General features: G+C 36.9%; 5 protein-coding genes across 6 annotated transcripts; all 5 read right to left on the bottom strand.

The window, feature by feature from the left end:
- Positions 1 to 1,047: 1,047 nt before the first annotated feature.
- On the bottom strand, positions 1,048 to 2,553 carry LOC113226122 (trypsin alpha-like). The gene is made up of 3 exons (XM_026458651.1): positions 2,005 to 2,553; positions 1,757 to 1,911; positions 1,048 to 1,222 (listed from the first exon to the last, which is right to left on the bottom strand). Exons 1-3 carry the CDS (start codon positions 2,551 to 2,553, stop codon positions 1,048 to 1,050), a joined length of 879 nt encoding a protein of 292 aa, XP_026314436.1.
- Positions 2,554 to 4,303: 1,750 nt separating this feature from the next.
- LOC113226187 (chymotrypsin-1-like) lies at positions 4,304 to 5,940 on the bottom strand. The gene is made up of 3 exons (XM_026458724.1): positions 5,371 to 5,940; positions 5,124 to 5,278; positions 4,304 to 4,547 (listed from the first exon to the last, which is right to left on the bottom strand). The coding sequence occupies exons 1-3, from the start codon at positions 5,890 to 5,892 to the stop codon at positions 4,385 to 4,387; spliced, it is 840 nt and encodes a 279-aa protein (XP_026314509.1). The 5' UTR covers positions 5,893 to 5,940; the 3' UTR covers positions 4,304 to 4,384.
- A 1,508-nt stretch (positions 5,941 to 7,448) lies between these two features.
- LOC113226181 (hypodermin-B-like) lies at positions 7,449 to 9,375 on the bottom strand. The gene is made up of 3 exons (XM_026458715.1): positions 8,912 to 9,375; positions 8,469 to 8,620; positions 7,449 to 7,786 (listed from the first exon to the last, which is right to left on the bottom strand). The coding sequence occupies exons 1-3, from the start codon at positions 9,320 to 9,322 to the stop codon at positions 7,612 to 7,614; spliced, it is 738 nt and encodes a 245-aa protein (XP_026314500.1). The 5' UTR covers positions 9,323 to 9,375; the 3' UTR covers positions 7,449 to 7,611.
- A 598-nt stretch (positions 9,376 to 9,973) lies between these two features.
- Positions 9,974 to 11,872, bottom strand: LOC113226123 (hypodermin-B-like). Its single transcript, XM_026458652.1, has 3 exons — positions 11,390 to 11,872; positions 11,042 to 11,193; positions 9,974 to 10,256 (listed from the first exon to the last, which is right to left on the bottom strand). Exons 1-3 carry the CDS (start codon positions 11,870 to 11,872, stop codon positions 10,091 to 10,093), a joined length of 801 nt encoding a protein of 266 aa, XP_026314437.1. The 3' UTR covers positions 9,974 to 10,090.
- Positions 11,873 to 12,638: 766 nt separating this feature from the next.
- Positions 12,639 to 21,762, bottom strand: LOC113226199 (chymotrypsin-1-like). Of its 2 annotated transcripts, none has more exons than XM_026458736.1 (4): positions 21,491 to 21,762; positions 15,126 to 15,366; positions 14,106 to 14,248; positions 12,639 to 13,569 (listed from the first exon to the last, which is right to left on the bottom strand). In XM_026458736.1, exons 1-4 carry the CDS (start codon positions 21,721 to 21,723, stop codon positions 13,353 to 13,355), a joined length of 834 nt encoding a protein of 277 aa, XP_026314521.1. In that variant the 5' UTR covers positions 21,724 to 21,762; the 3' UTR covers positions 12,639 to 13,352. The 2 variants fall into 2 exon arrangements, 1 of the variants encoding a protein (XP_026314521.1); XR_003310073.1 differs by lacking the exon at positions 21,491 to 21,762 and adding an exon at positions 19,230 to 19,244 and having other exon boundaries at positions 13,297 to 13,569.
- Positions 21,763 to 27,980: the final 6,218 nt, after the last annotated feature.

The raw sequence follows: 27,980 nt of genomic DNA on the forward strand, positions 1-27,980 counted from the left end.
TAAATTTTATGACATTAACGTTCGCTCGTCATTTAGAGTTATGTCCACTTTATCGGGTATTAAACCAGGTAATTGAAGAGATTGGTTACAAGTACTCGAATTTTACCACTAACCTCGTGCTATTTTAAAGGAGAAAATGTTTAAGTATATGATTTTCTCTGTTAATATTTTCTGTATTGAAACTATTGTGTCTAACAGTTACAATCGCCGAACCAACTTCAGAATCAAATTGTATGCTTGGAAAAGCTGTGATGAAAATTCGTAGTAGAACTCTCTAGGATTTACATAACGAAGACGAAGTGAACAGCGCAAAAATGTACTTACATTAAAAATATATTACAGCAGTATAGCCTTAAAATTAACATAATTGGAGAAAAGTATACCAATAATGTTCTTTTTTGATAACATTTTATTATTGTAAACGTGAATAGGTGACACGTTACGTTACTAAAGATCGACCTATTATAATATATCAATCGGAGATTAATTGGGAACGATGTAAGCAATACCTAGGTATAATAAGATTCTCGAGTCGTGAGAGTTATAGGCATTTAAAAGTGATTGGAAATAATTGATTTTCAAATCGAACCCTTGAATGGGTTCGTGATATCGGTTGCATAACTATTTTGCAGCCATTGATAATACAGGTATCTCGGTTGTCTTTGACACCTCTTTCAAAGCGGGAACGAAAAATTTTGTTGTATGTGTATATAAAAAACATGTTGCCGATCTATTTTTCGTTTCCGTGCATGTAATTACATAAATATTGACTTGAACAGCAGCGTTCACAGAACAAACTTCAAATCATTTTGTATTTTGATCAGACGAAGAACAAAATGGTTTATTTATAACTGACAATATCAAAACGTTGACATGCTTACTTAAAAATGTACTTGTATGAAATACTTGTATTTAAAAACACGAGGTTTAGGCAAACATTTTTGATTATTGGTCAGAATTAAAAACACGACGTAAAATTATGATATATTTTTAATACAAGAGTTGTTCACAAACTGACATTTGACTGTTTTATGATCATGAAATGACTTAAGTAAATTTAAACTGACGGCAGTAAAGTTGTTTAGATGCGCTTGTGATCCAGCGAATGTATTTTGTCACATCGGTGTAGAGGACGAGACTATTGGAGAGCCTTGATATCTTATAGGACACTATGCCAATCTGGATAAAACCTTTGACGACTAAAGCGCTGCCTGAGTCGCCTCTGCAAAATATGAATTTATAATAAAAATATAATATTTAAAGTACGCCGCGATCAGGTCCACTTCGTATTTCGTAATTGTGTCGAGTTAAAAAAAATCTTAGTTTATTGTTACAAAGTAATGTAGTAAGTAGCAATTAGTCCTCTCTATTAACAACAAGTCAAGTGGTAATGTGAGCGTTATTATGGTGCTGGTGAAACTATTGGCACTTGTCAACTTATGTCCAAGGGTGACGCTGAAGGGTGGGCGCAGTGGAGTGCCCCTTAAATCTTTGTGGTGTCAAACTCTGAGTTGCACTGTAACTAACCCATGTTTTATGTGTAACTATGCGTATGACTTGTTCTTCTTCGTTAAAAAAATACTTTGGTATGCATAGGTAATTTGTGTTCGATTTTTCATAACATTTGGGTGTATCGTTGTTTTATATTCAAGCTACTACAGTTTAAATCTTTAAAGTTACATGTCGGTTACGAAATTTATAATGTATTGAGGCATGTTGTAGAAGATGGACCAAAAAAAGCTCATGGTTTACTCACACTGCAGCGTAACCGTAATCCTTATCATGTTTCACATCCCCCGAAGCGCAAATGTAACCATTGCTCAATTTCGGCACTAAAATCAGACATTTTCTTGGCGACAGCACTACTTGGCGTGTCCACTTTAAGTATAGCGTTTGTGTATGTGATGTATCCTGATGGCACATACAACATAAGCGATTTAGTAAAGTTTTTAGTTATTGAGTTAGTTACCGTCCCAGTAACGCAAAAAAAATAAAAAAGATTACATTTGTGACACCCCATCCAGCCACCTGAGCAGGTTTGTTGTAGATTTCAAAGCGTGACAACAAGACCCTCTTCACTGTACTACTGAACACCAAAGGTTCCGTCAGAACAGCCAAGGCAATGTCGTTTTTCATTATACGTGCACTGTATTCTTCATGTGTGGCAAACTGTCCAATTATGTAAATGGTTCCTTTTGATTTTCTTCGGTCGCCCACTGATGCTAACACTTTGGTGCCAGCTTCGCAATCCTCGAAACAATGTGCTGCAGTCAACAATATCACTTGGTTTAAGATCGACGCCCCGCAAGTGAAATGAACGTAGTCTACCTTCTGGCATTTTATCGCCAAAAATGCCGAATGGGGAAAATCTTTTATTCTAGCGTTCTGTCCTCCTACAATATAACCTTCAAACTTTTTGTCATCGTTGTCCGTTTCATACTGAAACGATCCATCCGACTGCGTTTCATTTGGAATAGTAGTAGTCACACTTGATCGAGATTTCCGTAAGATAGTTAGTATCGAGAACAAAAAATAGGTCTTACTATTGCACATTTTGATGTGCTTCGCTGATTGGTGATTAAGAATTATGGATTTTTAGGACAGTAAAGTTCGCCCATAATTTGGAGTTACATGTTCTTCGTCGGTAATAAATCGCTATTGAAACAAGTAATTGAAGATAGCGGTTGTAAGTATTTCAAAGGAAATAATGGACTTATTATATCAGATTTTCTCTGTTAAGTAAATATTGTCTGCATTGATACTATTGAGCTGAACCAACTTCGGGAACAAATTTTGTATACTTGGAAAAAGATATAAAGAAAATTAATGGTAGAACTCCTTAAGACTTATACGACTAGGATGAAGGAAACTGAATTAAAATAGATTACCGCAGTATAGTTTCAAAAATTTATAGAATTGAAGAAAATAACACCAATTACATCTAAATTTTTAATAGAATAAAGTTACAATTTAAATTACTAAAACTGTAGTTTAAAAAAATATTATCTTTTATTTTATTAATATTTAAATTTAATAATTTTATTAATACCTAATGTTCGACTGCGAACAGATTGCCTGCACCTTTGCAGTTAATGCATGATGTCGTAATCAACTTCATGCAGCTGTGACTGACACCCTGAAGTTGATAACGACTTTACGCAATAAATGCATGCAGTCGATTTCGGCTGCAGCATGCAGTTATGCGTGAAGCCGTTATCCAAGAGCTCGACTACATGAAGTTGATAATGACTTCACACATAAACTACATGCAGTGCACACCGACTTCATGCAGCCGAGATCGACTGCATGCAGTTGATACGTGAATTCGTAATTGACCTTATGCAGTCGACGTTTCGCATGGATGAAGTTAATTACGACTTCACACATTAATTGCAAACATGCAGGTAGTCTGTTAATAGCCTAAGTATATTTACATAATAAAAAAAAGTTAAGTACCAACTATCTATTCTTCTATATTATGCATATTTAATCATAAAAGAAAGAATAGGAAAAATCAGAAAAAACATTTTCTGTCATTTATGTAGTTAAAGCCTATGGACTCGAGATAGCTGACATTGGCATAGGCTCGGTGTTACTGATATTTTGACATTGTTTTAGGCCCGGACGATGGTGTTGCTGAGTGCTGCTTACTGGAAGATCCGACGAATAAATACTTAGGATGCACAAAAGACTACTGTGGAAAAAACAAGAAGGAGGCAATTTAGAATTTTCATTAGAGTGTAGTGGATCAGATCATGGATCGAAGAGAAAGAGACTCGAATTTCTAGAGGTTTGAGCATCGAGATACTTAATAAATTTGAGGAACTACAGGGTACTAAACGGTATGATAAATAGTGGAATGTTTCGGTGAATATTGTAGAGGTGGACGCGCCCGGCACAGAGGAGAGAGTTTTTTGAGAGAACGTTAATATTGAGGTCTGGACACGACATTTTCACATAATTTCTGCTCTCATCTGCAGTTTGCTGTAATAGCTCGTATTGTGAGCATCGTATCGTGAGCTCAAGGTCGAGCGGAACATGTATGAGGAGGTTTATGTATGTGTACCGTCATCCAGGTACGAAATGTTGAATTGAGAATGTAGGTGTTTGGATGGATCACCAAAGAAATGACTGCTGGATCGTGTGGGTCATTCTGTTGACAGCCAACTGCTGAATGGAGGGGGATTGTTATAATTATAAATAGATAATAACAGTAATATATTTGAGATGCGAAAAACGTGAGGGAATTTCAATTTTAGTGAAAATTGAAAAGCAAAATACAATTTAATTTTTAACTTGTCGTTTATTCACAAGCACAAACGGTGTGCATTACCACACGTTGAACTATCGTACGTTCACAACTATCGTATAAATTAAGTGGAGATTATTCCTGGCAAAAAAGAGCTTTAGCAGTATTAGTAACCCATCTGTAATATTTTGATACATCGGTGTAAGCGATGAGACTTTCCGAGATCGCAGCCATCTTGTAAGATACTATGCCAATCTGAATGGTGCCTCGGACTATTAAAGCGCTGCCTGAATCACCCCTGCAAACGCAAAATATATATTTGTTTTTATACAAGTTGGCAGTAGTTTACGCAAATGGATACTTATTTCACTTTAATTCAAGTATCAGTGTTTTGAGTTTTTTTAAATTTATTTACGGTTTGTTGTTGGCAATAATTTAGACTGATAAATTCAACGGTCGAATCGAATTCAACTGATCAAATTGTCACCGACTTGTACCGAATTATAACAATGTATATGGTCATTTGTACTTCCAGATGTGTTAAATAGGGTAATAAAGAAGTTAGTACAAATATTAGAATCAACAAATAAAAGGGTCTATACCAGATTCATTAGGCGACATTTGGCTAGAGAGTAACATTATATAAGAACTGTGTAAGTAAATATATTAGATTTTGAAATAAGTAATAATGTTAAGATGTCGCTGTGGTTGGAGGTTACTAAGTTGCATAATTTTAGAACATAAAAATTTTAGCTTTAGTAATGTCAAATAACTTTTGTAATTTTTCGAAATAAACAGCTTAAATTTTTTTTTTTTGTTTAGTAACACATTACTTGGTCGTGTGTAGATATGTTGTAGAGAGGACTAAACTCACACTGCGGCGTAACCATGATCTTGAAGACTACGTTTATCTCCGGTCGCACATAAGTAACCTTTGTTCAAATTTGGCAACATATTCATACACTTTTCTCGCGTCATCACGACCTGACGCGCCGATTTCAAGTACTGGGAATCTATAAATTCTTCTTCCTGTGGGCACACATAACATAAACGATTAAGTTCCTAATAGAGTACTGAATTCGTGACCTTTTAAATTAGTTTAAATATAACAAATAAATTACGTTTGTGACACCCCAGCCAGCCAGCACCGCTGGTTCGTTGTAGATCCCGATTTGTGTTAGCTGAATTCTTTTCACTGTATTACCGAACACCACAGGGGTTGCCAGCATGACCAAACAGATGTCGTTTTTCATTATATCTCCGTCGTATTTTTTATGGCTAGCAAATTTTCCGACCGCGTAAAATGTTCCTTTTGTCTTTTTCGCGGCCCCCACTGATGCCAGTACTTTGGTGCCAGATTTACAGCCTTCCAAACAGTGTGCCGCAGTCAGCAATATCCACTGGTTTAGGATCGACGATCCGCAAGTGAAATCCTCAAATATTTTTTGTTTGCGGCAATTTATCGCTAAAAATGCCGAATGAGGGAAGTCTTGTATTTTAGCAAATCTCCCTCCGACTACAAAACCTTCAAATTTTTTGCCATTGTAGTCCGATTCATTTAGAAGCTCGGCAGCCTCATTCGTTCTTGATTTTGGTAAAATACTTAGAATAATAAACAAAAAACACGTCGTACTACTAAACATTTTGAATAATTTCCCATAATAATTACGAACGATGGAAAAGCATTAGGTGGGAGTTAAGTACCCATAACTCCTAATTAGGGTATTAAAACAAGTAATCGAAGTATGGATTACAAGTTTCACTTCTTTGTAATAGCAAGACATTGATGATTTAACTCGTGGAACCCATTTGCTTGACTATACAGTACCTACATCATAGACGTGGATAGAAATTGGACATGTGCTTGTTCTCACATAATGTGGAACACTGAATTGTTTCTACGAATAAAAATATGTAATAGTAGTCTTGTTAAGCACTTGGTTGCGGTAATTTGGTTACTTGCAGTCGGTGAATGAATATCTCGTGATGTCATATCTCTGTATGTCAAAGAAGTTTCACCAAGTTTGGAAAACACGTGAAGTCCCTAACTTACATTGGAAGAGTGATAAATAAAATTAATTAATTAATTTAATTTTGCTGAATACGTAACATATGCTATCATACATTAATACAAAGCACATTTATGTTAAATTTCAAGATTAGTTATTATTTTTCAATTTTTATATAAAAAGCCGTTTTTGTATTGTAAATAAAATTAATTATAATTGAAGTTGAAGACGCAAACTGATAATTGTTATGAAGTTTAGGACGACAACATAATAAATCGGTTAGATTTAGTGGCTTTAAAAAAAATTGCTTTAACAGTCGATGGAGTCAAGCATTACAATAAAGAAGCCTTTTTAAGGGTTGAGAAACGTGGAGAATCGCATAAACTACCTAATGAATATGAATTGGAACATGTCTATTGTGTATACGTATATTTAAGGGCTGCGATTAAAAGGAGAAAGCCTTCTTCTTTCACCTCGATGGCAAGTATTATGGCGTACGTCTAGCAGAATCTTTTCAAAAGAAAACTCCCGAGAAAATAAAGTCGTTGCTCACGATATTCAAAGTTAATTTGAAGTTAACCGTCAACTTTTTTACCATGATTGACGGAAGTTACCAGAAATATGATGATACCCGGGATACTCATTTAAGTTCAACATAAATGATTTGTAAATGAATAATTTGCAAAATACAATTTACAAAGTGCCCGAAAATGTGTATTGTAAAATTTTCGGAAACACATGCTCTTAACCATTTTACAAAATGAAACCATAAAACTCCAAATCGCGGACTGAGTTTCGTGTTTTCGTAGAATTCCTAGATAATGCCGTCGTTGTAATCTACTTGTAAAAGAGTAACTTCTGACATTCATTCGGTTTGTTTACTCAAGGTTCCTTTTATGGTAGTAACACCAAATAAAAGCGAATTTTCCACATTTATCGGTGAAAAGGTCAAAATCTGTGAATTTATTTAAATTATTTAGATTTCGGTGGTTATATAAAAATTTAAGTTTGATTGTAACGGTGTAAGATAGAAAGAAGCGGTTAATTAGTTTTGAAAAATCATTCTATGGAAGAGACGTAATTCGACGTAATATGAAGTCATGAAAATTCATCTTTAAGCTCCCTCATATTTCTTTTTTGTTTTCAAATCGACGCTAAAGGTGAAATGAGGAATGAAAGAATAAGTAATGATATCATATGAAAGGGTTTACTTGGAATGCAATGTGCAGCTTAAATTTTTCATTGTCCACCTAAATAATGGCGACAATAATGACCGCCTTAAACGAATGCTAATTCAACGCTGTGTACATCTATATAGGATCGTGAATTCGGAATTAATAAACAATTTTTATTTTATTTTTCTTCTTTTGACTGGCAGAAAAGATCTTCGGCGTTGATCATGACCCACTCGTAGTAATATCCAACATCGGTGGCACCGATCACGCTGGTGGAATATTGAGGGATTTTGTACGACACTAGACCGATCTGAATGTAACCTCGAACAACAATGGCACTGCCGGAGTCACCTCTGCAAACGAAATAGCTTTGTGTGTGTATAATTATTCAATAAGCATACGAAACATTGACGAGCGAAGAGATGCACCAGCTTTTCTAAGTAAATCGGATATCTTTGCCTCCACGACGAATTTCGTAGGAATGAAAGCCTTTGAGCTTCATTATTATCTTTTGGAGACTTTGGTAAATACGTAATTGTTAATATCTTCCGTCAAGTTCCAATCCATTGGGCACTGTAGGCTATAATAGCCTATTTATAATCTTAGTGCCTCTGTTCGTAGACAACTATATAAAGAAAAACAATTATACAATTATTGTGACATAACATCACTTTCATCGTCGTGCTAGGTGCCCGATGGCAAGGTTTCCACGGCAACTCGTAAATGCGCTTTGTTCTATTTATTTATTATAATTAAAAAAGTAACAGAATAGAAGTAGGCAACAGGTTAATGGATGCTACAACAGCAAAAACATAAAACGTAACAGGGGAGCAAGTTTTAATACGTAGGTCATTGGGTGCACATCCCTGTGAAGGTGGGCTTAACGTCTAGTTCACAACTGCGGCGCCCATAAAGATTTCCTTTTATCCATGCAAGAAAAATCATTGTCTTGGACAATAAATCCCTAACCGCTCGATCGATCTTAAAGCTGTGTAAAGATGGCTTAATAATATCGAAATCGGTTGTTCTACTCACGAGGCAGCGTAACCGTAGTTCTTCATTTTATGAATTCCGCTCACACAAAATGTACCTTTGTTCAGCATCTTTAGAATCTTCGAGCATTTTCTTCTGTTCACGTACATTTGCTTAGCTTCTTTCAGGTACTTGCCGGCGGTGCCTTGTTCTTCCTGGTATAACAATCAATCATCTGTCAATGTATCACAAAACTATGTTATTCTTCAATTGCAATTCCACTGTTGCGTACAACACTTCTTTACGAGATGCTTGTTATGGGAATCGAAACCTCTACCTTGTGGTTTAAGTGTCACACGTGATGCCACTAAGATATATCACTCTTCCCACAAATATTTTTGCATGTTGATATAAGTATTTCAAAAACATTTATGAATATGTTCTTAGTGACGTCAATAAAAGTAGTTGCTATGACTTATAAGAATGTAAATATTCAAACAAATTACATCAACAACACCCCATCCGGCAACACTAGATATTTCTTGGTATGGCGGGTCCTCCATTATAACCACTCTCTTAACCCTGTGGTTGAGCTTAAGGGGCTCCGTGAGCGCCGCAAGGGCAATGTCATTGGACACCAGCTCGCTATCGTACTGCGGGTGGATTACGAAGTGGCTGACTTCGTGTGTGAAAGGACCGCGTTTATTAACCACTCCAACCGCCACCAGCACGCTGCTTGTTGCCAGGCAGTCCTCCAGGCAGTGTGCGGCCGTCAAAATTATAATCTGGTTCACCACAGACGCCCCACACGAGAAATGCTCCGTGCCCGTATCTCTGTCACAAGAAATAGCAAGAAACGCTGCGTGGGCGAAATCCTCGATTTTCGCGTAGGACCCCCCCACTATAAAAGGCTCCATTTTATCCCCTTTCACGAACGTGAGAAGACCTAGAATGCTAACACATTTTGCAACGGCCATTGTGATTTATTTTCTATTTCCGCCTAATAGTGATCGGTTATTCAGAAATGTAGTTAATTAGGTACATTGTGAGGCTTATTATAGTTTTATGATGTTGCTTTAATAGGCCTTTCTGTTCCTTAAGTGGAGGCCCACGGCGTCATTACACAATAAGGCAGTGAAACATAAAATTGTGCTAATCGATTTGGTAACGTATATTTGTAAAAACTGACAATATGCGCAATGACTGAGTAGTTTAAAATATCTATGGAATATTTTTTCTGTACAATTTTAGCAACACCGTGGGGACGAAAAGGAGCTTGAATCCTACGACGTGATTACATACCTGTACCACTACAAAATATACCAAGTAGATGAGGTTCCTTTCTAACTATATCAGTTGATAATAGAGCAATATATACTACAGTTAAATATACATTGGTTGTATTGTATTTATGATGAAATTAAAAAGACTTTTTTTACTTTTAAGGTACAGTTAATTTGAAGGATCAGTGTTTTTTGAGATGCCATTAGATATTTTTACGTGATTTAATAAAATTTTAATTGTCGCTTCAAGGTCTATTTTGGTGCATTGAAACAATAACCGGCTGTACTCTGTTAGTTTAATTTTTACTCAAAGTAAAGTAAAATTAACTTAAAATATCATTAACTTTTATAAAACACATTTGCATCAACACTTTTAACGTACCTAAAGCTAAAGTCGTATTACTATGTTTTCAAGCAGTAGAGCTTTTTGGAGGTTTTCATAATCCAATTGTAGAAATATGGTACGTTGGTGAACACGATAACGGCTTTAGAGAGTTGCGGGTACTTGACGGAGACCAAGCCGACCTGGATGTAGCCACGCAGCATCAGCGCGCTTCCAGAATCGCCTCTATTCAACATGATAAAAATACAGATGTAGTTAATAGACTCAGGCGTTCCTTTTGCGGAAATCCAGTTAAAAAATTAAAGTAATTTTTATTACTTAAATCTTTGCTGCTCCATAACATCATATAATAAGATTTTTTTCATACAGTTAATTTTTTCACTCCTCCCATTTCATAAAGTGTATAAAATAAGTAATACTGCAACGACAAATACTTCTCCCAAAAATATACGAGGCAACTTCAAGAGTAGTTGTACGTTCGATCCTCAGACGAAGAATGAATTTCTTCGGCCGATTGTAATTGCGTATGTGTTTTTCTTTATGCGAAGGGAGGGTGCGAATATTAACTGTATGAAAAAAATATTTAACACAAGCGCAACTATTCTTCACAAGGTTCGCCGAGCAGCAAAGTAATTATTTACTTCCATTTTTATTTACAGTAACAGTAAGTCTTAGTAGTCGTTACGTGTACGCACGGTACGCGAATGTATACGTTTCAATGATTATCCTCAAAAAGAATTGAACATAGCGCGTTCTTGGGTTTTCGTGATCGTTACACAGAGGGACCTGTAAAGGGCCCAAAACGTTGGTTTCTTTGACAAAATAAATATGCGCGATTTAGATCCAAAAAATAGCTTAATTTCCTAAAGTGTGCAGTTCTGATACAGTTCTTTGCTATGTTACATATAGCTATTACTCCAAATTGTTCTTTAATATCCTTTCCAGCTTTTGTGGTTAGGAATGCAAACAGCGTGTTGAAAATGACTTATATTAAAAGTTTATTGACTTACGCAGCAGGATAGCCGTAGTGGTCTGCCTTCTTAATGCCTCGGGCGCAAATGGTGCCTTTATTAAGTTTGGTCAAGACCGCGACGCAATCCTTCCTCTTCCATATCTTTTGCTTCGCTGATTTCAAATACATTGTGCCCAGTCTCTTACCTTCCTAAAGATACAAAAGCATAATAAAAGCATTTAATTTTGGACATTGTCTGACTTTTCAAACTTGTTTATATTCTAATGTTAATTAGTAAATTCTTGAAGCTATAGTTAACTTGAAGAACATTGATAGTCAATCGACATTTAAATATCAGTATTTAGGTTTCTAGGGTATATTATCTGTATTACCTAATTGAACTTACGTCCACAATACCCCACCCAGCCACTACAGCCTCTTCGGTGTAAGGAGGATCCTTCACCAAAACTACTCTCTTCACTTTAGGGCTGAACTCGAGTTTGTAGGAGAGCTTAGCGAGTGCCACGTCATTGATCACTCTCTTGGCGTTGAACTTCGGGTGTATCGTGAAGACGGCCACTAGATGCGTCAGACTGCTGCGTTTCCTCTCGACGGCCACTCCGACGGCGATGTTGCTTTTCGCAAGACAGTCCTCGAAGCAGTGCGCAGCTGTCAGCAATGTCACCTGGTTCAATATTGACGAACCACACGAGTAATTGTCGGATTGAGTGCCCGTTACGCAATTTATGGCCAGAAAAGCGGCATGGGGGAAGTCTTCTATCTTTGCGTACTTTCCACCTACAATCATCCCCTCCATTTTCGACATTGCACTCCTCAATATAAACAACAAAATTGTCATTGTAATACATTTTGATGTACTCAATGCCATTTCTCATAGTCGACTGGTTATTATTTCCGTTTCTTGGTTCATTTGAGTTTAACGCCGTTTTAATTAGCTAATTAAAGAAATCGGCGAGGTTTTTAAGGACATTCAATGGTTACTCTGCGTCACATCACGGAACGTGATGGCTTCATCATGTCAAATAGCATCTGTATAATGTAACAGCATCTTTGTAATTTGTATGGTATTTCTTACTTTTTTCTACTTCATTTTTATGTATGTGTCGTTGTAATTTTTAATGTCCGATACAAGAATCATTATCTTCATTCATCTGATATTTTGTATTAAAAAATCTTTAACTGCAACGAAAATTAGTGACGCATTCTTTGCAAATGTTCATGTTGGTATGGTAATTGGTAACGACTTGATTGCACTTGAAAAGTTATAACTGTTAAGAATTTCCTTATCTTAACTATATTTTCATAGAACAGAAAGGGCTGAACGGGGGAAATAACAGATATAACACAGAAACATTTCAATACCCTCCGTGCCCTGAATGATATTTGGCAATCGACCGCTGATGGCCTCATGGCGCAGTCATCTGCGCCACCAGACTATGAGCTAAGTAACACACTTCAGAGGATGGATCTCGGCTGTCAACTGTCTCCCACTAAAAATGGAATTAACAAAAGTATACCGTGTTATAAAAATTGTAATAAATAATATTAAACAACGTCACATACCTTGCCCAGATCGCAAAGTAAATAACTAAAGCATTTGTGTTATGGAAATCGGAAACTACGACGGTACCCCCAACACCAGACCCGTGACAATATAGAAAAGTTAGTTTTTCTACATAGACCTTGCCGAGGATCGAACCCGCGACCACAGAGTGTGGTGATATCATGAAAACAGGTGTGCAAGCCACTCGTCTAGGGAGGCAGTGAAATAAATAGTACTGGTATATACAGTACTAGTGGTGCCATCTAGTGGATGCTGAACTATAAAAATGTATGTAACTTAATTGACTGGATTTGCCGAAAACTACTTATTGACTGAAAATATCGACAAAAACTCTCTCAAGGTGATCGATATAGGAACAATGGCAGTGCCACCATCAATTCAGTACAGATATTTGTGGTCCGTGTAGCGGATGTCATCATATGAATAAAAGCCCAAAATACGCAATATCGAGATACAATTATTTAAACTCGGATCGTTATATCGCTCAGCATCAGACATTCTGTGACAAAAGCAGTAGCTAAAGTAAATTTTGTTATCTCGGCAAGGACGTCGAATGTGTCGAACGATTAATTATTCTGTCATCTTGTAGACTTGAGAAGCTAGGCAGAGCACTCTATAGTGCTCAGATGCTACGTCGTTAGCGCGGCAGGTACTAGTTACAATACAATATAAACAATTGAGCAAAATACCTGTTTTAACAACGGGCTTATTGTATGATTACCTATATTTGCGTGAGCTGAGCAAAAAATAAGACTGAACTAGGGTTAGCAAGGTACAAATGTGTTTAATGCGTTGTAATTACTGCTGAAGGTATTCCATGCGTCGACTCTGGCGCAATTCCGTTCTGAATGTTGTTAATTTTATCGGTAATCCATTGGTAATACATTGGCAAAAAAGTGAACACGTGGACAGTTCTCGTGATGTTCGGCATGTGGTAGGTGATGATACCGATGTTGATGTCACCCTCTTCCGAATACGCCACCAGCGAACTTCCGGACTCTCTGTTAGACAGAAGTGTGAGCATAAAAAGTAACGCTTAATTCCTATATAAAATCTTTAAAAATGCTTTACCTCCCTATTTTGCTTACTTTAAGAATATAACTATTGCGACCGGTTTAAATTGTTAAATTTGAAGTTAATTGATAAGTACTGAATACGAATTGAGGAATGGCTATGGTGAAATTAGTTATGGTAGGAGATAACTTCGTGAGTAAACCTGCGTGACGGAAAAAGGTTATACTGTTTTCGAAGACATTTTACATTTCCGACTCGCATTCACCATACTCTTCTGGATTCTAGTACAAAGCATCAAATCGCTGTTCAGCTGTTATACTATACTTCTGCGTGTTTGTGTTTGTGTCGTATAGACCAAAACAGAAAATAATCTTCTTATGAAAGTGTGGTTTTACAGTTATCGAAATTATTATATGTTTACTCTAGGCTGCACCAAGTCATTTCGGTCGCACAAATGACCAGCACCGGGAACGATAACGAAAAGGAAAGGCTGCAGCTAAAGAAGATCATAATATATACGAACGTGGCGGTGTGGTGACTGATGTGGTCGTTGCCAGCGCAGAAGTCAGCCGCAGGCAGATTGCCCAGCAACTCAGTGCACAAGGTCCGGCTGAACACCTCCTGCCTCGTCTGTTTCAATGCCGTGCCCTCACGTCGCTCTGACAGCTGGATAATGTTAAACTGAACTCAACAAAATGTGTCAAAACATTAAAAGGATTGCAAATGTTGAACGAAATTTTGGATTTTGGATTTGTATTGGTATCGGGGCGGGGAGAGGGGTGTGCTATATTTGTTATAATTATGTGACGGGACGAGCGAGTCATGCGCCTGGTGATAGAAACTACATAGTTGCAGTGCCACTCAGAGCTTTAATTGCAAAAATCTGAGAGGCATGCCATTGCGCCCGTCGCTCTGAGATATAATGTTGACCATTCCTGTGTGCCTGTAGTTAAATCGAAATGCGGTAATGCTCACATTACTGCTCGGCGGCTGAAATGGGTATGGTGGCAGTATTTTGGTCACGTATCCAAGTGTTGAAGAAAACGTCCTAAAACCGTAAGTCATTTAGATATAGGTCTGAATTCCAAAATCGCAATAAGACACTCCAATGTTATTTAAACGTGAGTTATAGCAAATACAAATTTTCTATCATTATTATCTGGTCACCTATCAGTAGTCCGAAATGTCATTTTCCAGAAATAAAGTTTGCTCGAATTTTCATAACCTCGAAAGTAATTTTGAGAGAAAAATGTTTTTTCTTTTAAACCTAACTTAACCTAACCTAATCGTGTCTTTGCGATAAACATTCAACGTATCCTAAAAGAACAACTGTTTCGTTATAATTTGGTTTTCGGCGTAATGAAAATTCGAACAAACGTTAATTCGGATAAAAAAGTTTTCGACTTTGTGATAGGTTACCTACTTGCAATCAAATTAATGACTGCGAAATGTCAATGGCTAGTGAGAGTACAGCACTTCAATCCAAAGACATAATACAGATAATATAATACAGATAAATAATACAGATTTATTGAAAACATACGTTAATATATCCCCAGCCGGGGAGAAAAGCTTCCAGAACGCGGAACCTGAGCTGACGTTTCAAAATGGCAGGTTTGATGAATTCGTTGAAAGTTACGCCGTGTCCCAGTTCGACAATGGCGATATCATTCTCGAACGTCACCACGTTGTAAGCAGAGTGGACGTGCGCGTCTTTCGCAGGGTACGTGAACCTGCGGTCCAGAGCGTTGCTCACTGCGGCTACTATTTTGCTTGAGAAGCATCTGGAAAATCATAACAGTTTTTCACATTATTGTTTTTTGCGTGGGTGCAAATCGCGCGCTCCGCGGTGTAATTTTTCGGTTTTAAGAGCATGGCTCACCCTGTGATATAGGCACCACGTGCGAGCATATTATTTATAATGCAGTTGATGCATCAATATTGCCGTTCTTCCCTTTTTCTTGCGGCCATCAGTGTATTGGTAACAGTGAAGCACTAGTAAAATTCAAGTCATCACAACCCGGTAAATGCTGATAGGTAGTCTTGTATAGTTCATGAACTACAAACTATAAGGAATATATTCCCGACACTGGCCGACATGAACTAGTTCGTCTTGGACGGTTTTAATAGTTCATTGTTCTTTTTAGTTCAGTACGAACTAGGCACTGTCTGCGTTGACAGTTCACCAGTCTTTTATTCAGTAGGAACGGTGCGAGCGGAACAAATAACGATCTTTCACTACTTTTAGTACAAGTTCGAGTGGGATGCGATTGAACGTTGCCAGCTCGTTCCAAGTCTCACGTATTATGTATACATACATGCTGTAAAAAAGTAATATTTTTTGCTAAGTGTGGTAGATATCTGTATGTATAATATCAACCTACGTGTACGAGTATATGAAATAGTTGTACCCATAGATATTGTACCTAAATATTGATTTTTAAACACACCATTCGAACTAAAATTCGTATTTTGTAAAAAAAAAAGATATTTGTTAGAATGACAGTCTTTAAATCTGTAAAATATGAAAGAAAATCAAATAGTACCGATTCCATACGAAATATTGTATTTTTAAATATTTAGTACAGTGTAGTATTGACCTCATAATACTAGAAGCCCGTAGTAGTTCAAGTGAATAAAATTACTGGTTTGGAGCGTTCGTTCAATGTCCGAACAAGGACAAGACGAACTGACTAACTAAGGAACTAGATGAACCAAATGAACTAGAAGGCCGACCTAGTTCAGTTGACCGATTGAACTAACTAAGATCGCTCCCTCTAAGGACCGATCAGGCACAAGTCTACTGACAGGAGACCATTTTGGATTTCAATGTTTTAAGTTATTTTATATTTGTTGTAAGAAAGAGAGATGAAATAAGAGAAGAAGAATTTAGTACTGGTCATGAACGCGTAAATATCGTGTTATTATTAATTCGATATTCAGTCGGAAAACTTTCAAAAGGCCTTTTGGTGGGACAGGTAATTCATTGATTTTTGTTCAACTTTTGTGGTTCCACGGGTTCACTAAAGAGGAGGTTTAGAACATAGCCAATAGCGTGATGGCTCAATGTGTAATGGGGGCGGGAATTTCTCACGATGTTTCCTTACGTTAGCAAGTCATCAGCGTTTAATATATTATGATATCGGCAATGTGTGTAATTCGGTATTCTATACAATGCCTAAAACAGTCAGGCGATGTAAGAAATAAATTATAATATACACTTGGCTTAGGTATTCTATACACTTGCACGTGCATTAGGCAATGTATATAATTTGATATAGGTGCACAAAGCAATGTGATAATAGGAAGTGCTGTATTTTATGCACGACGTCACCATAGTTCATTTTGTAAGAATAAGTAGTGATTAGAAGAATTGGTAATTAAATTACAAATTTATTTTTTTCTTCTTTAACAAAATGCCTATTTTTTAACAAAATACTATATTACAGTGGCAACGAAAACTGATACACTAAATGCACACTCTCCACAAATCAAAATTGGCACACTTTAATGCATTAAGCAAAAGTGTTATATTAAGTGGTTATCTGATGTATGAAAGTAAATCCACAATTTTTTTACTTCCTATGCAAATTTAAGCTCAACTTTATTTAGGAAATTAAACTATTTTTCCGGATTTAAATCGCGTATATTTGTTTTTTCAAACAAACCGACGTTTCGGGCCCTTTACAGGTCCCATGGTCACGGTTGACTGAGGTGGTACAGTCTTCAACCAGTTATATCTAATATTAATGCAAACCACCCTATTTTTCACTATAGTTACAATAGTTATTAATTAAATACCTTATTTTTAATTTTACAAAGAAAACATTCCAATTTACGCTACATTAAGTTTTACAAATTATTTTATTGAATGAATTTTTATTAAGTTTAATTTATTATTAATTATTAATAGAAATTAGAATAAACTAAAACATATTAATTAGTACTGCAGTCTATGTCTGTTTGGGATTTTTCATTAGAGGAAATACTGGATCCCAAATTGGTGGTACGGAGAAACCATCTTCCCTGTTGAAATTAGGATGTTTTTTAATTTCAATGGCCTCTCGCAGCTTCCTGGGCAGATAACGGACTTCTTTTGCAAGGACCTGGGGTTTGTCAAACTTCATTGAATGTGTAGGCTCAACGTTATTGTAAACCAAGCACCAATTGAACTTTTACGAACAATAGTTTTTTTGTTTGTTTCAAGTACAGCATGAATTTGTTCAAAAAACGGTATCTATAATAATTATCGATCGCTGTTCTTAAACGCAAATAAATTTGGTTCAGCCTTTTCGTATCGGCGGTTAATGTCATTTGAATTCACAGATGGACTATACATTACACGTTCGCTTCGTCGTTCAATCGCGGCAGTTGCGTAATTATTTAATTTATGAGTTATCATTTTTTATTTATTCATTCATAGCGTATTTTTGGGGCTTTATAGAGATATTAGCTGGATTCTTTGTAGTACGAGTATATCCTTTGTTTGAGAAGCAAATGTATTGAAGATGTTTTAACGAGTTTATATTTAAACAATATTTAAGGGTGCGTTTGTTATTTCATTTTGTAGATTAATTCAACCACGTGTAATTGTTTATATTTTATATAAGTAGCTAAATTGTCAATGGCGTCATTGAATGTGATTTAAAAAACCGAAACTGCTTATTTTTATTGTCATCATGTGCACGCTGACGCCCATATCACTTGTACATTAAGTTGCTTCCTTCGTAGACAAGTTATTATAACGTATATTTTGCTCGAATATTTTGTTGCGTACCAAAAAAAGCATTCAATTTCAATCAGTCAAGCTTGCATGGAGGGGAAGGAAACGTCGTGGCCAACTACAGCGCGAAGTACCTCGGAGTGCCGAGATCGCTCCCCGAGCCTTCAGCAAATCCAGGAGGGTACTGAGATTTTTGGAGGAGCTTGAGTGGCACGAGTAGGGCACACACCACACGTAGAATAGGCGCCTTGTCAACAGTTCGTTACACCATACACAATAGGGCAGATTTTTTAAATTAAAATAATGATCGCTTTGTGGATTGTGGGTATAGACACGATCATGATTGAATTGATTTTAAATAGATTTACTTTCACGCCAAAATGATTAATTGCATTACAAATGTTACAAAAAATTGTTTGTTTTTAGTTCATTTTGAAACGTGTAAGAATCCACGAACGAGAAAATTTTTAACATTCATGTCATCACAGTTAGGGTGATCACGGGACCTATAAAGGCCTATTAGAATAAGGCCTAATAGACCTATTAACTGCCTCAGTGGCCGAACGGTTACTATGCCACGCAGAGGCCCCAGGTTCGATTCCCGGGCCGGGAGAAATATTTGTATGGCCTACATTTATTTCTCTCGTGAGTTTGGGTGTAATTTGTGGTTGTCTCTGTGTGTGTCCATGGCACCCGTGACACAGGGTTTCCCTAGTGCGGGGCTATGTTGAGTGTGTGCGTTATTATTATTATTATTAAAGGGCCTCAAACCCTGGTTTGTTTGAAATAACAGGCATACGCGATTCAGATCCCAAGTATGTAGTTTAATTTTCAATTACTTACATTTTGTCTTTTAATTATTAGCTTATTTCTGACACGTATATGTAAGTAGCTTTAACTATAAATTTTGTGTGGGTTCTTTACCTTTAGGGGCTAAGGTAGAATGTCACGAGGGCAATGCACAACATATTTGACATGTTTGTCTTCCATTTAACTTGCATCTTTCGTTTCTTGTATTGCATGGCACGTTAAAACTACCTTTTTATTATTGGTGCCAAGTCGCAACGAAGGCACTTTTCTTCCTGTTTATTCGAACTTTTTTAAAAATAATAATGACAAACTAAATAAACAAACATTAGAAAACATCACACACGTTGTCCTGATCCCAAAGTAAGCTAAAGCACTTGTGTTATGGAAATCGGAAACAACGGCGCTACTACAAACATCCAGAGCCGAGATAATATAGAAAAGTTAGTTTTCTATAGTGACACAGTGAAAACCGGTGTGCAAGCGACTAGATCACAGAGGTCGTCTGGTCGAGTTTTTCCTCATTTCTTTTCTAATTAGTAGGTACAAATTAGGCGCTACGACCCGACGTCGAGCTGCGCATACCAGGCCGTTACACCATACGTCAAGGGCGCAGCATAGGTGGTTTCAGAGGATCAATGGTGATAACACTCCATTAAAATTAGTTTGATATAGACACATGTCAAACTTCATTAAGAGCGGTTTGTTATTGAATGAGTTCCTTGCATTCAACCGGGTTGCAGATGTGTTCACGGATAGTTGGTCGCAAATAACAGCCGCTATTGCAAATTTTGTTAATTTACGTTATTGTAGAGGTTGTATTATTGTAATTATTATTAATATATAATCATCATTATTATCCAATATCTTGTTGGGCGTGTTATTAAGCTGTAAGTCCTCAAGAGTTTTCTTATAAATGAACCAATGATTAGACACGTACGTTGTGATCGAGAATCGATGTTAAAATATATCGACTGACCTTTGACATAATATTATAACATCATTGTTATAATATTTTTATTTATGATTCTAAGTGACGGGACAAACAAGTCGCTCACCTGGTGGTAAGTGACACGTCTGTCCATAACAGTTGCAGTACCAGTCAGTGCTTTAAATCACAAAGATCTGAAGGGCACTGCCTCTGCGCCCGTCACCCTGAGACATAAGTAGACAAGTCCTTGTGTCTAAAATTTCACCTTTACGGAGTAATGCTTACATTATTGCTTGGCGGCAGAAATAGGCAAGGTGGCAGTACTACCTTGGACGAATTCTTTCACAAGGACCTCTAATGATAACAATCAATAAAAACTCCAATAGGATCCACTCGACGAATAAAGGCGAAAAAGCGTGGCGTGCTGTTATTTTTAGTTTCATTTCCAGCATGTAACCGAGGCAACTTAAACACATTGGTACATGTTGGATAAAAAACCAAATTGCCATTTTAGTCGAAACAAACACCAAGTACCACAACACATGCAAGATTTTAAAAATTATTGCAAAATATTTCTCGACTGGATGAATGAGTTGATCTACTCCACGTTTTCGATGTGTCACGACACACACTTTTTTCCGTCAGACGGAGTGCTTCGTGTTAATTTGTGAAAATTGACATTAGTAATAATATTACTAAGCAACAAGTGAACTCTAAAAGTGATTAGTGTTACTACACAGTTATCAATGATTTGTGGATATCAACGATCGTATGTAAATGAGTGGTAACATAAAATATGATATAATTTTAGTTAGTTTGACCTGCCGCATCTCAAGCGGAGACTGTGGGTATGAATCCGGGCTCACACTTTTCAGTTTTTCGGAATTTATGTGCGAAATTAAATTTACCGTTATGGCACCAGCACGTCGAAGAAGGTTCACAACTCACGAAAAAATTGTGAAGTCTCCAACCCGCAATGAGCCAGCGTGGCGGACTAAGGCCTAAATCCTCGTCTGAGATGAGTGCCGTGTGGGATATATAAATGAGTTGATGGTATACTCTGATGATGATATTTAACAACATAATTTGTTGGACGCTGCTACAAATTTACGCCGCCTTAATTTTGCCTACCTGTTATTCTAATCTAGTACAATTTTACGGTGTAAGAATAACGAAGGCGAAAGCAAAACCATGGGTATATTATATATAACAATAATAAAATTTGTAAAATTGGCGCACTACGTCTTTCGCTCCGATTAGCTTTCCTCTAACTCTAAGGTTGTCTGGAAGAGATCGCTCTTAGCGATAAGACCGCCTTTGCCCACATTAGTTTTAAGTTGCTTATATACTATTCTTCTTCTCGTGTGTAAGCAGTAAATTGTTTATCTATCTATCTGTCTATTTAATATTAATTTAAAAGATTAAAATAGATAAGAGGTTACTTTACCCATTTAAGCAGTGCGCGGCAGTTAGCAAAGCCAACTTATGAATGACGGATGCACCGCAAAACCATTCTTTTTGGATTACATCCAGTTGATCCCTCTGACACGACACCGATAGAAACGCCGTGTGAGGAAACGTCTGCAGCTTAGAATAGGAACCGCCATTAACATAACCCTGTAATAGAGCTTCCCCTACCCGCACTTGACGAACAAAAAAAAACATAACGAATAGTAACATGTTTTAGAAACTATTAATCAGACTGCGCGCGGCTTCATAGGCAGGAATCTAGGACTTATCAAAGATTAATAAACGTTTGAAAACGGTCGTTACGATTTTATAGCTAAACAGCATTAGAGTTTTATGATCACCATACATCAATTATATCAAGATGAAGCTTAACACGACAGCTTGCCTCTCGTGCCACATTTTACTAATAAAACAAGTATATATCCGTTTATTCTATAGTATCGATTGTTCACACGAATCCGACCGAGTTCGGATATAAATTTAGAGAAGTAACTGTTTTTGTAAGCATAGAGAGCTGCTTACACTTTTTATTGCCTTTCTTAACAGTTTTCTAATTCAGCAACTTATTTATTTCTGTGTATAACACCAATGGCGCACCAAAAACCCGACTATAAAGAAATTGCTAACCGACTCGGCAATATGTACCTAAATGATCACAGACCGAAAGCAATGCCTTACATGTGATTTAATTCATATAAATTCTGATGTTTTAGAAAGAGGCCACATTCAAGGATGTCATATGATGACACCATAATACAGCGCAGTTTAGTTATTTATTTATTTATTTTGATACACCATCGCCACATTCATAGAGAAACTTAAAGTGTTTTCTCATATAATTTTTTTATACAGTATTACGGGCGTATACAGCAGTTACGCAAGAAAACACTAAAAACTTTAATTTTTTTTAGTCTATTGAATGTCACAGTGTTTGGCCACCATGATATTCAATTTTTTTTTTGAGCAATTGCTCCACTAGTTTGTTATAATTTCTTAATAGAAATATCAAACACTTAGAGCTGTTAAACAGCGCGATTTTTAACAGCGATGCAAACGCAATACAAACTAATTAACTCTGAAACCATCTCTGAGATCCCGGGTGCGATCCCCGGCCCGACCGGTCTGTGTAGAAACTAACTTTTCTATATTATCTCGGGTCTGGGTGTTTGTAGTACCGTCGTTGTTTCCGAATTCCATAACACGAGTGCTTTAGCTACTTACTTTGGGATCAGAACAACGTATGCGATGTTGTCTGAATCATCAGACAACATCATTAGCTGTAGCTGGTAGCCCTAATGTTGAAATACAAGAGCTTGTCGCCCAGCCAAACATTATCGGCGAAAACAAAGCGCACAGATTTCGTTGGATCGGAGAGGTTCGGAACGTGAAGACAGCCTCTTTGAGTCGACCTACTGGACGAAGATCGGTTGGTCGTCCCAAGTGTCGCTGGAGCGATGCCGCGGAGGCGGACCTGCGCGAATTACAAGACATTAATTGGCAAGAGATTGCACAGGAACGAAGAAAGTGGCATCATGTCGTTTTAGAAGCCGGGTCACATTTTGAGTCGCTGAGCCAGCAAAGTGAGGTTAGATAAAAAAAAATATATCAAGTTTATATGATAACGAATATGTGATACACGGTCCTTTGAAACGAATTCAACAATTCGTAATCGTTAATGGAGTTCAGATTCTGACTATCTTCGACATAGTCGGGCAAAAATATTGATTTCTCTCCGTGCTCACATCTGTCAATTAGCAAACTTATCTCAGATCTGAGCTAGAACTCAGCAAGGTTTCAAAAATATATTTTACAGCAGGTAGCCAACGGTTCGCTGAAGATTTAACGATAGGCTTGATTTATGGATGGAGCAGATGGGTACCGCGCTTCGAGGGTGCTGTTCGCACTTGAATGTCCTAGGTAGACCATCGAGTAATTACATATGGAACGTCTTGTTTCTTACAACGGGTCATATATCATCTGGATGTAACCGCTAACATTAACGACTGGCATTTATGATATTTTCTAATAGTGGAACATGTTTTTTTATGGTATCAACCGAAGGTGCGAACAAGTCGAGCGCCTGGTGATCAACGACACGTCTACCCATAATAGCTGTAGTGACACTCGTAGCTTCAAATAGCAAAGATCTGAGGGGCACTGTCTTTACGTCCTGGCACCTTGAAACATATAAGTCCCACGTGCCGTCCCAGTTTCACCAACCAAGGGGCTGATGAAACTACAAGCTGTGTCCTGGTTTTGAAGGGTACTTACCCTTCAAAGTACCCTTCAAAACCAGGACGCAGTAACTCTCTCACAAAGAACTCTCTCACAAGGAGTTCTACAAGTTTGTTTCTTAGTTGTATTATTGCAGCGGATTGTATCAATGGGTTAAATGGTGGGTGCTAACAACGAGTGAGCAAGGCCAAAGTAAATACACTTACAGCTTATTAATTTATTAGAAAACACGTCCAGCTATGAAAGCAAAACAGCAAACAATGAACATTCACATTTCAATTTAGAATTTAAATATAAAATAAACTGAAAGAATATAAAATATACAGGGTGGAAATTTGTAATGCCACTTGGAAGGAAAGTACGTTAAATACTGGAGACAGAAATTTTTACTTAAAGGAAACATTCCTTTATTTCTAAAAAGAAATAATACGGTATTCAAAGATTTTCGAAAATTGCTAGCCAAACGCGGGAATTGATCCGGCTAAAATCTTTAAAAAAATGCACCGTCTACTTTTATTAAATCAATCGATAGGGTCAGTTATGAGGATGAAATATCTCTTCCAAACCATGAAATCTGGAGTTATAAATTCAATGGGTCAAGTTAAAGCACTTTTACTCAAAGGTCCATCAGATTACTTGTTAATTATCGCTAAAGTCATTTAAAATGACGAAGTACTATTTAGATATGAAGATTGCAATTTGTACATGTTTCTAATGCAGACTCTTTTGGTCAGTGGCATGAGGTAATTTAAATATGGAATGTTTCATTTGAAAATGGATTGTCTTTTGTCATTTCCATTTGATTATTTTTACATATCCTTTCTAAGTACTGATAGTTTTTCTATAAATAAATAAATTTCTAAATTTCCACCTGTACGAAGGTCATTTGAACACTGTCAAGCATCTTGAAATACTGGATCTCTTCCGAAATGAGTTAAATGTTTTATCCGAGGAAGAGCGAAATCGAATAATTCTGCAGCAAGATGGCGCTCCAGCCCATAACAGCAGAGTCACTACTGCCTACATTAGTAACCATTTTAATACCTGGATTGGTACAAATGGCATAATCAGATGGCCTGCGAGATCACCAGATCTCACCACTTTAGATTCTTTTTTGTGGGGATATGTTAAATATCAAATTTACCTTAAATCCTATGCGAGTGTAAACGAGTTGAAGGCTGAGGTTCAGAATACGATTTGTAATACAATTCATCACAATACGTTATTAAAAGTTACTCAAAATTAATTCGTTAAAAGATTAAATTTGTGTATCCAAGAAAATGGAGCTCATTTCGAACAACTAATTAGTTAGATTACCATTTTTTTATAAAATTAACCAATTTTGTTAGAGAGATTTTATTCTTATAATTAACCCTATCGATCGATGCAAAAAAAGTGCAGGGTGCATTTTTTTCAGATTAAAGCGGGTTCGATTCCCGCGTGTTGCTAGAAATTATCGAAAATCTATGAATGCAGTTTTATTTCTTTAAAAAAATAAAGGAATGTTTTCTTTTAGTAAAAATTTCTATCTCCAGTATTTAGAGTAGGTACTTTTCCTACAGGTGGCATTACAAATTTCCACCCGGTATATACCAAAGAGATTTGTAGCGATTGCTACGATTCGCTACATAACTGTAGAGTGCAGACTATTCTTAAACTGTGTCAGGAGGACTTTTTTCGAAACTATCAAAAAAGGATATTCAAGCAACGGAGCAACGGAATCCCCGTAACACCATGGGTATTGCCGAGACCAGAACCAATTTTGAAGAGTCCGTTTTCAAATTGAGTCTTCCGAGAATCTAAACCGGAAACTCCCCATCAAGCGGCCACAGTGAAAACAATTCGGTCGCTGAGGTGTATTAGTAGTACTTATTAAAAAACTTAATATTTTCATAGGAAAAAAAGAATGACCTGTAACAAACGCATAGACCAATTTGTAAGGTCTGTCGACTTGGTTGATTGCTACCATTGAGCGGTCGCCCTGGTATGGCACAGACTTTAGTTCGAGTCCTGTCAGATCCAAGGAATTTTTATTTGTGTTCGATATTTGTATTAATAACTAAATCTATTTAGTTCTTCTGTTTTCTGTGACTAAGTGTAAATAGGCCGCAAATCTACGTTTGCGGCGAGAATGGAAATGGCCATAAAACGATCAAGCTATTTGCGCAATATGTGCTTTAAATTCTTAAATAGAAATCTCAATTACGACTGTGGGATTAGATGCTTTATAGAAATAAATATATACGACTTTATCATCTAACACAACTACATAATGACGTACTCATAAGTCGTAGTCAGAGATGGGAATTGGCAGATTATATTTACCTAAAGTTCGAGGAAACATAATGCCTCTATCTGAAATTCTACATTTATTGCATTGTATTTTTCCCGCGGGACCGATTGTACCACTAAGCAAACCACTGGTATTAAGTGTGGTGAGTATTCTTAGGTCCCTACAGTATTACCAATTCGCAGTGCGATAGTAGTGTGGTAAGTTTGATCAAACTAGGAATTATTTAAAGAGAAGGTTTCTAATTGTAAGTAAAAATACTTTAAGTATGTATTTGGTTTTGATTTTTTTATAGTGTCGACTTGTAAACTTATGACTAGAAGGCTTTAGTTTCTTACACAGTTAGGGACGTACATTTGTGAATGTTGAGTAGCAAAATGTCTCGTAACGTCGATAAGGAAAAGGTCGTGATGAAACCTGTATGTGGTCTTCGTTCTTAGTTGACAACTCTTGGAAAACATGCGAAGCGAAGACCCCGCACGAGGCCAGCGTGACAGACTACTGCCTGAACACTATCAGAGGAGACCCATGCCCAGCAGTGTAACGTAGTTATCTATAATGATTTTGAGAATAATCATGTCCTCCGGAGTTATAATGACTAGTGATGCAATAGACCTCTGCTTCTGCCTCCGCAACTGCGGAAGTTCCGCACGCTTTTTCGCATCTCTTTCCGTTTCTGCTCCGCAATTTTTATAACGGAACTTTTGTCTGAAGTTTATAACGTTCGTGATGGATTACACAGTTTCGTTTAGATCTTTATAGTATTTACACTTCCGTTTCCGTTTCCATTTCTGCTAAGTTTTTTGACATCTGTTCCCGTTATGAGACTTCCTTTGCATCGCTAATAATGATCCTTCCGAAGAATCGACCATTGGTGCTGTTTATAGCTCCCAGAAAATATGTGAGGATGTTTGTTTCGCAGCAGCATCAGTAGGTAATTTTATTTGGTCCTTTAGTTAACCATTACTAATCATTTAAGTTCCTTGTGAATATCCGTAACTCCTATTTGTGTCAATTAGCCATCGTTAATAGCATCTTGCCAATCCTTTTCTTCTCAAACGTTGCGCCTGCCTAACTTCTCTATACCTCTTTTTCTTTTATAATTATAAGTTAGTAAACATTGTTCAACGCTATACTGTTCCCTCGTACTTTTAAGTAATGCTATGAAATAAGGGCGAGGTGCAAAAATAAAGAATTGTTTTGAGCGGTTTCTAAATCCAGCCCGAAACTGTTTATTATCTGTCTTCTCTCCAATGACTGAGCGTGATGAATGCACTCTGGCTGACGCGGTACTGCTGACTCTGTTCTCATTTTATTGTCGCTATCTAGTTATGCGTACAGAAAATGCGTCGACCACTCACGAAAGATTTATTTTTAGCTTCAAAATACAGTGTCATAATATATTTTTGGCTGGTGGTCTGCCACGCTACATTTATTCATGAGTTTGGATGTAATTTGTGATCATCTATGTGTGTGTCCATGGCACTTGCGATACAGGGTCTTCCTAGTCCGGAGTTGTTTATCTTAAAATTAAGATTTCTCTTTATGTTTTTCTTGATAAATATAACAAAAACAGACCTGCATTTTTTATAATTAGAACACTTCCTCATTATCATTATTTCATTTAATATTTACAGCTAGTTCTAGTTCAGCCTAGCTAATTGACTTAAATATGAATTTTTGCTGCAACAGGAATAGATTTATTACAAATATTATGATGCCTCTGATCGCATACAGTAATGCCATACTTGTTACCATGCAATATTAAAGCTGTAGCGAGAACGGATCGAATCTCCGTAGTACCATAGGTCTAAGTCGAGCACAAAGAAAAAGTCCAGCAAATGGTTGGACCGTTAGAAGAGCGGGTAACTGTTGCGTTCCGGTTTCGGCGTTTGGTTGCGCTTGGAGCGGTTGCGACGCGACGTGATGCGCCGTTTCGTTC

Source organism: Hyposmocoma kahamanoa, unplaced genomic scaffold, assembly GCF_003589595.1.
Source record: "Hyposmocoma kahamanoa isolate Upper Pololo Valley unplaced genomic scaffold, ASM358959v1 182, whole genome shotgun sequence".
Lineage (NCBI taxonomy): Eukaryota > Metazoa > Arthropoda > Insecta > Lepidoptera > Cosmopterigidae > Hyposmocoma > Hyposmocoma kahamanoa.

Bases quoted from the DNA above. Each gene is read 5' to 3' on its own strand.
- LOC113226122 (XM_026458651.1), bottom strand. From the start codon at position 2,553: ATGTGCAATAGTAAGACCTATTTTTTGTTCTCGATACTAACTATCTTA. The intron at 1,912-2,004 runs GTAATCTTTTTT...ATGTGCCATCAG, and splicing joins CTGGATGGGGTGTCACAAAT to GATACATCACATACACAAAC. The intron at 1,223-1,756 runs GTGAGTAAACCA...CATATTTTGCAG, and splicing joins GATTACGGTTACGCTGCAGT to AGGCGACTCAGGCAGCGCTT.
- LOC113226187 (XM_026458724.1), bottom strand. From the start codon at position 5,892: ATGTTTAGTAGTACGACGTGTTTTTTGTTTATTATTCTAAGTATTTTA. The intron at 5,279-5,370 runs GTAATTTATTTG...GTGTGCCCACAG, and splicing joins CTGGCTGGGGTGTCACAAAC to GAAGAAGAATTTATAGATTC. The intron at 4,548-5,123 runs GTGAGTTTAGTC...TTGCGTTTGCAG, and splicing joins GATCATGGTTACGCCGCAGT to GGGTGATTCAGGCAGCGCTT.
- LOC113226181 (XM_026458715.1), bottom strand. From the start codon at position 9,322: ATGGAGCCTTTTATAGTGGGGGGGTCCTACGCGAAAATCGAGGATTTC. The intron at 8,621-8,911 runs GTAATTTGTTTG...TTGTTATACCAG, and splicing joins CCGGATGGGGTGTTGTTGAT to GAAGAACAAGGCACCGCCGG. The intron at 7,787-8,468 runs GTGAGTAGAACA...TTTCGTTTGCAG, and splicing joins AACTACGGTTACGCTGCCTC to AGGTGACTCCGGCAGTGCCA.
- LOC113226123 (XM_026458652.1), bottom strand. From the start codon at position 11,872: ATGGCATTGAGTACATCAAAATGTATTACAATGACAATTTTGTTGTTT. The intron at 11,194-11,389 runs GTAAGTTCAATT...TTGTATCTTTAG, and splicing joins CTGGGTGGGGTATTGTGGAC to GAAGGTAAGAGACTGGGCAC. The intron at 10,257-11,041 runs GTAAGTCAATAA...CATGTTGAATAG, and splicing joins CACTACGGCTATCCTGCTGC to AGGCGATTCTGGAAGCGCGC.
- LOC113226199 (XM_026458736.1), bottom strand. From the start codon at position 21,723: ATGTTACTATTCGTTATGTTTTTTTTTGTTCGTCAAGTGCGGGTAGGG. The intron at 14,249-15,125 runs GTATGTTTTCAA...AACATTATCCAG, and splicing joins CCGGCTGGGGATATATTAAC to CTGTCAGAGCGACGTGAGGG. The intron at 13,570-14,105 runs GTTCGTATATAT...TCTGTCTAACAG, and splicing joins ATCAGTCACCACACCGCCAC to AGAGTCCGGAAGTTCGCTGG.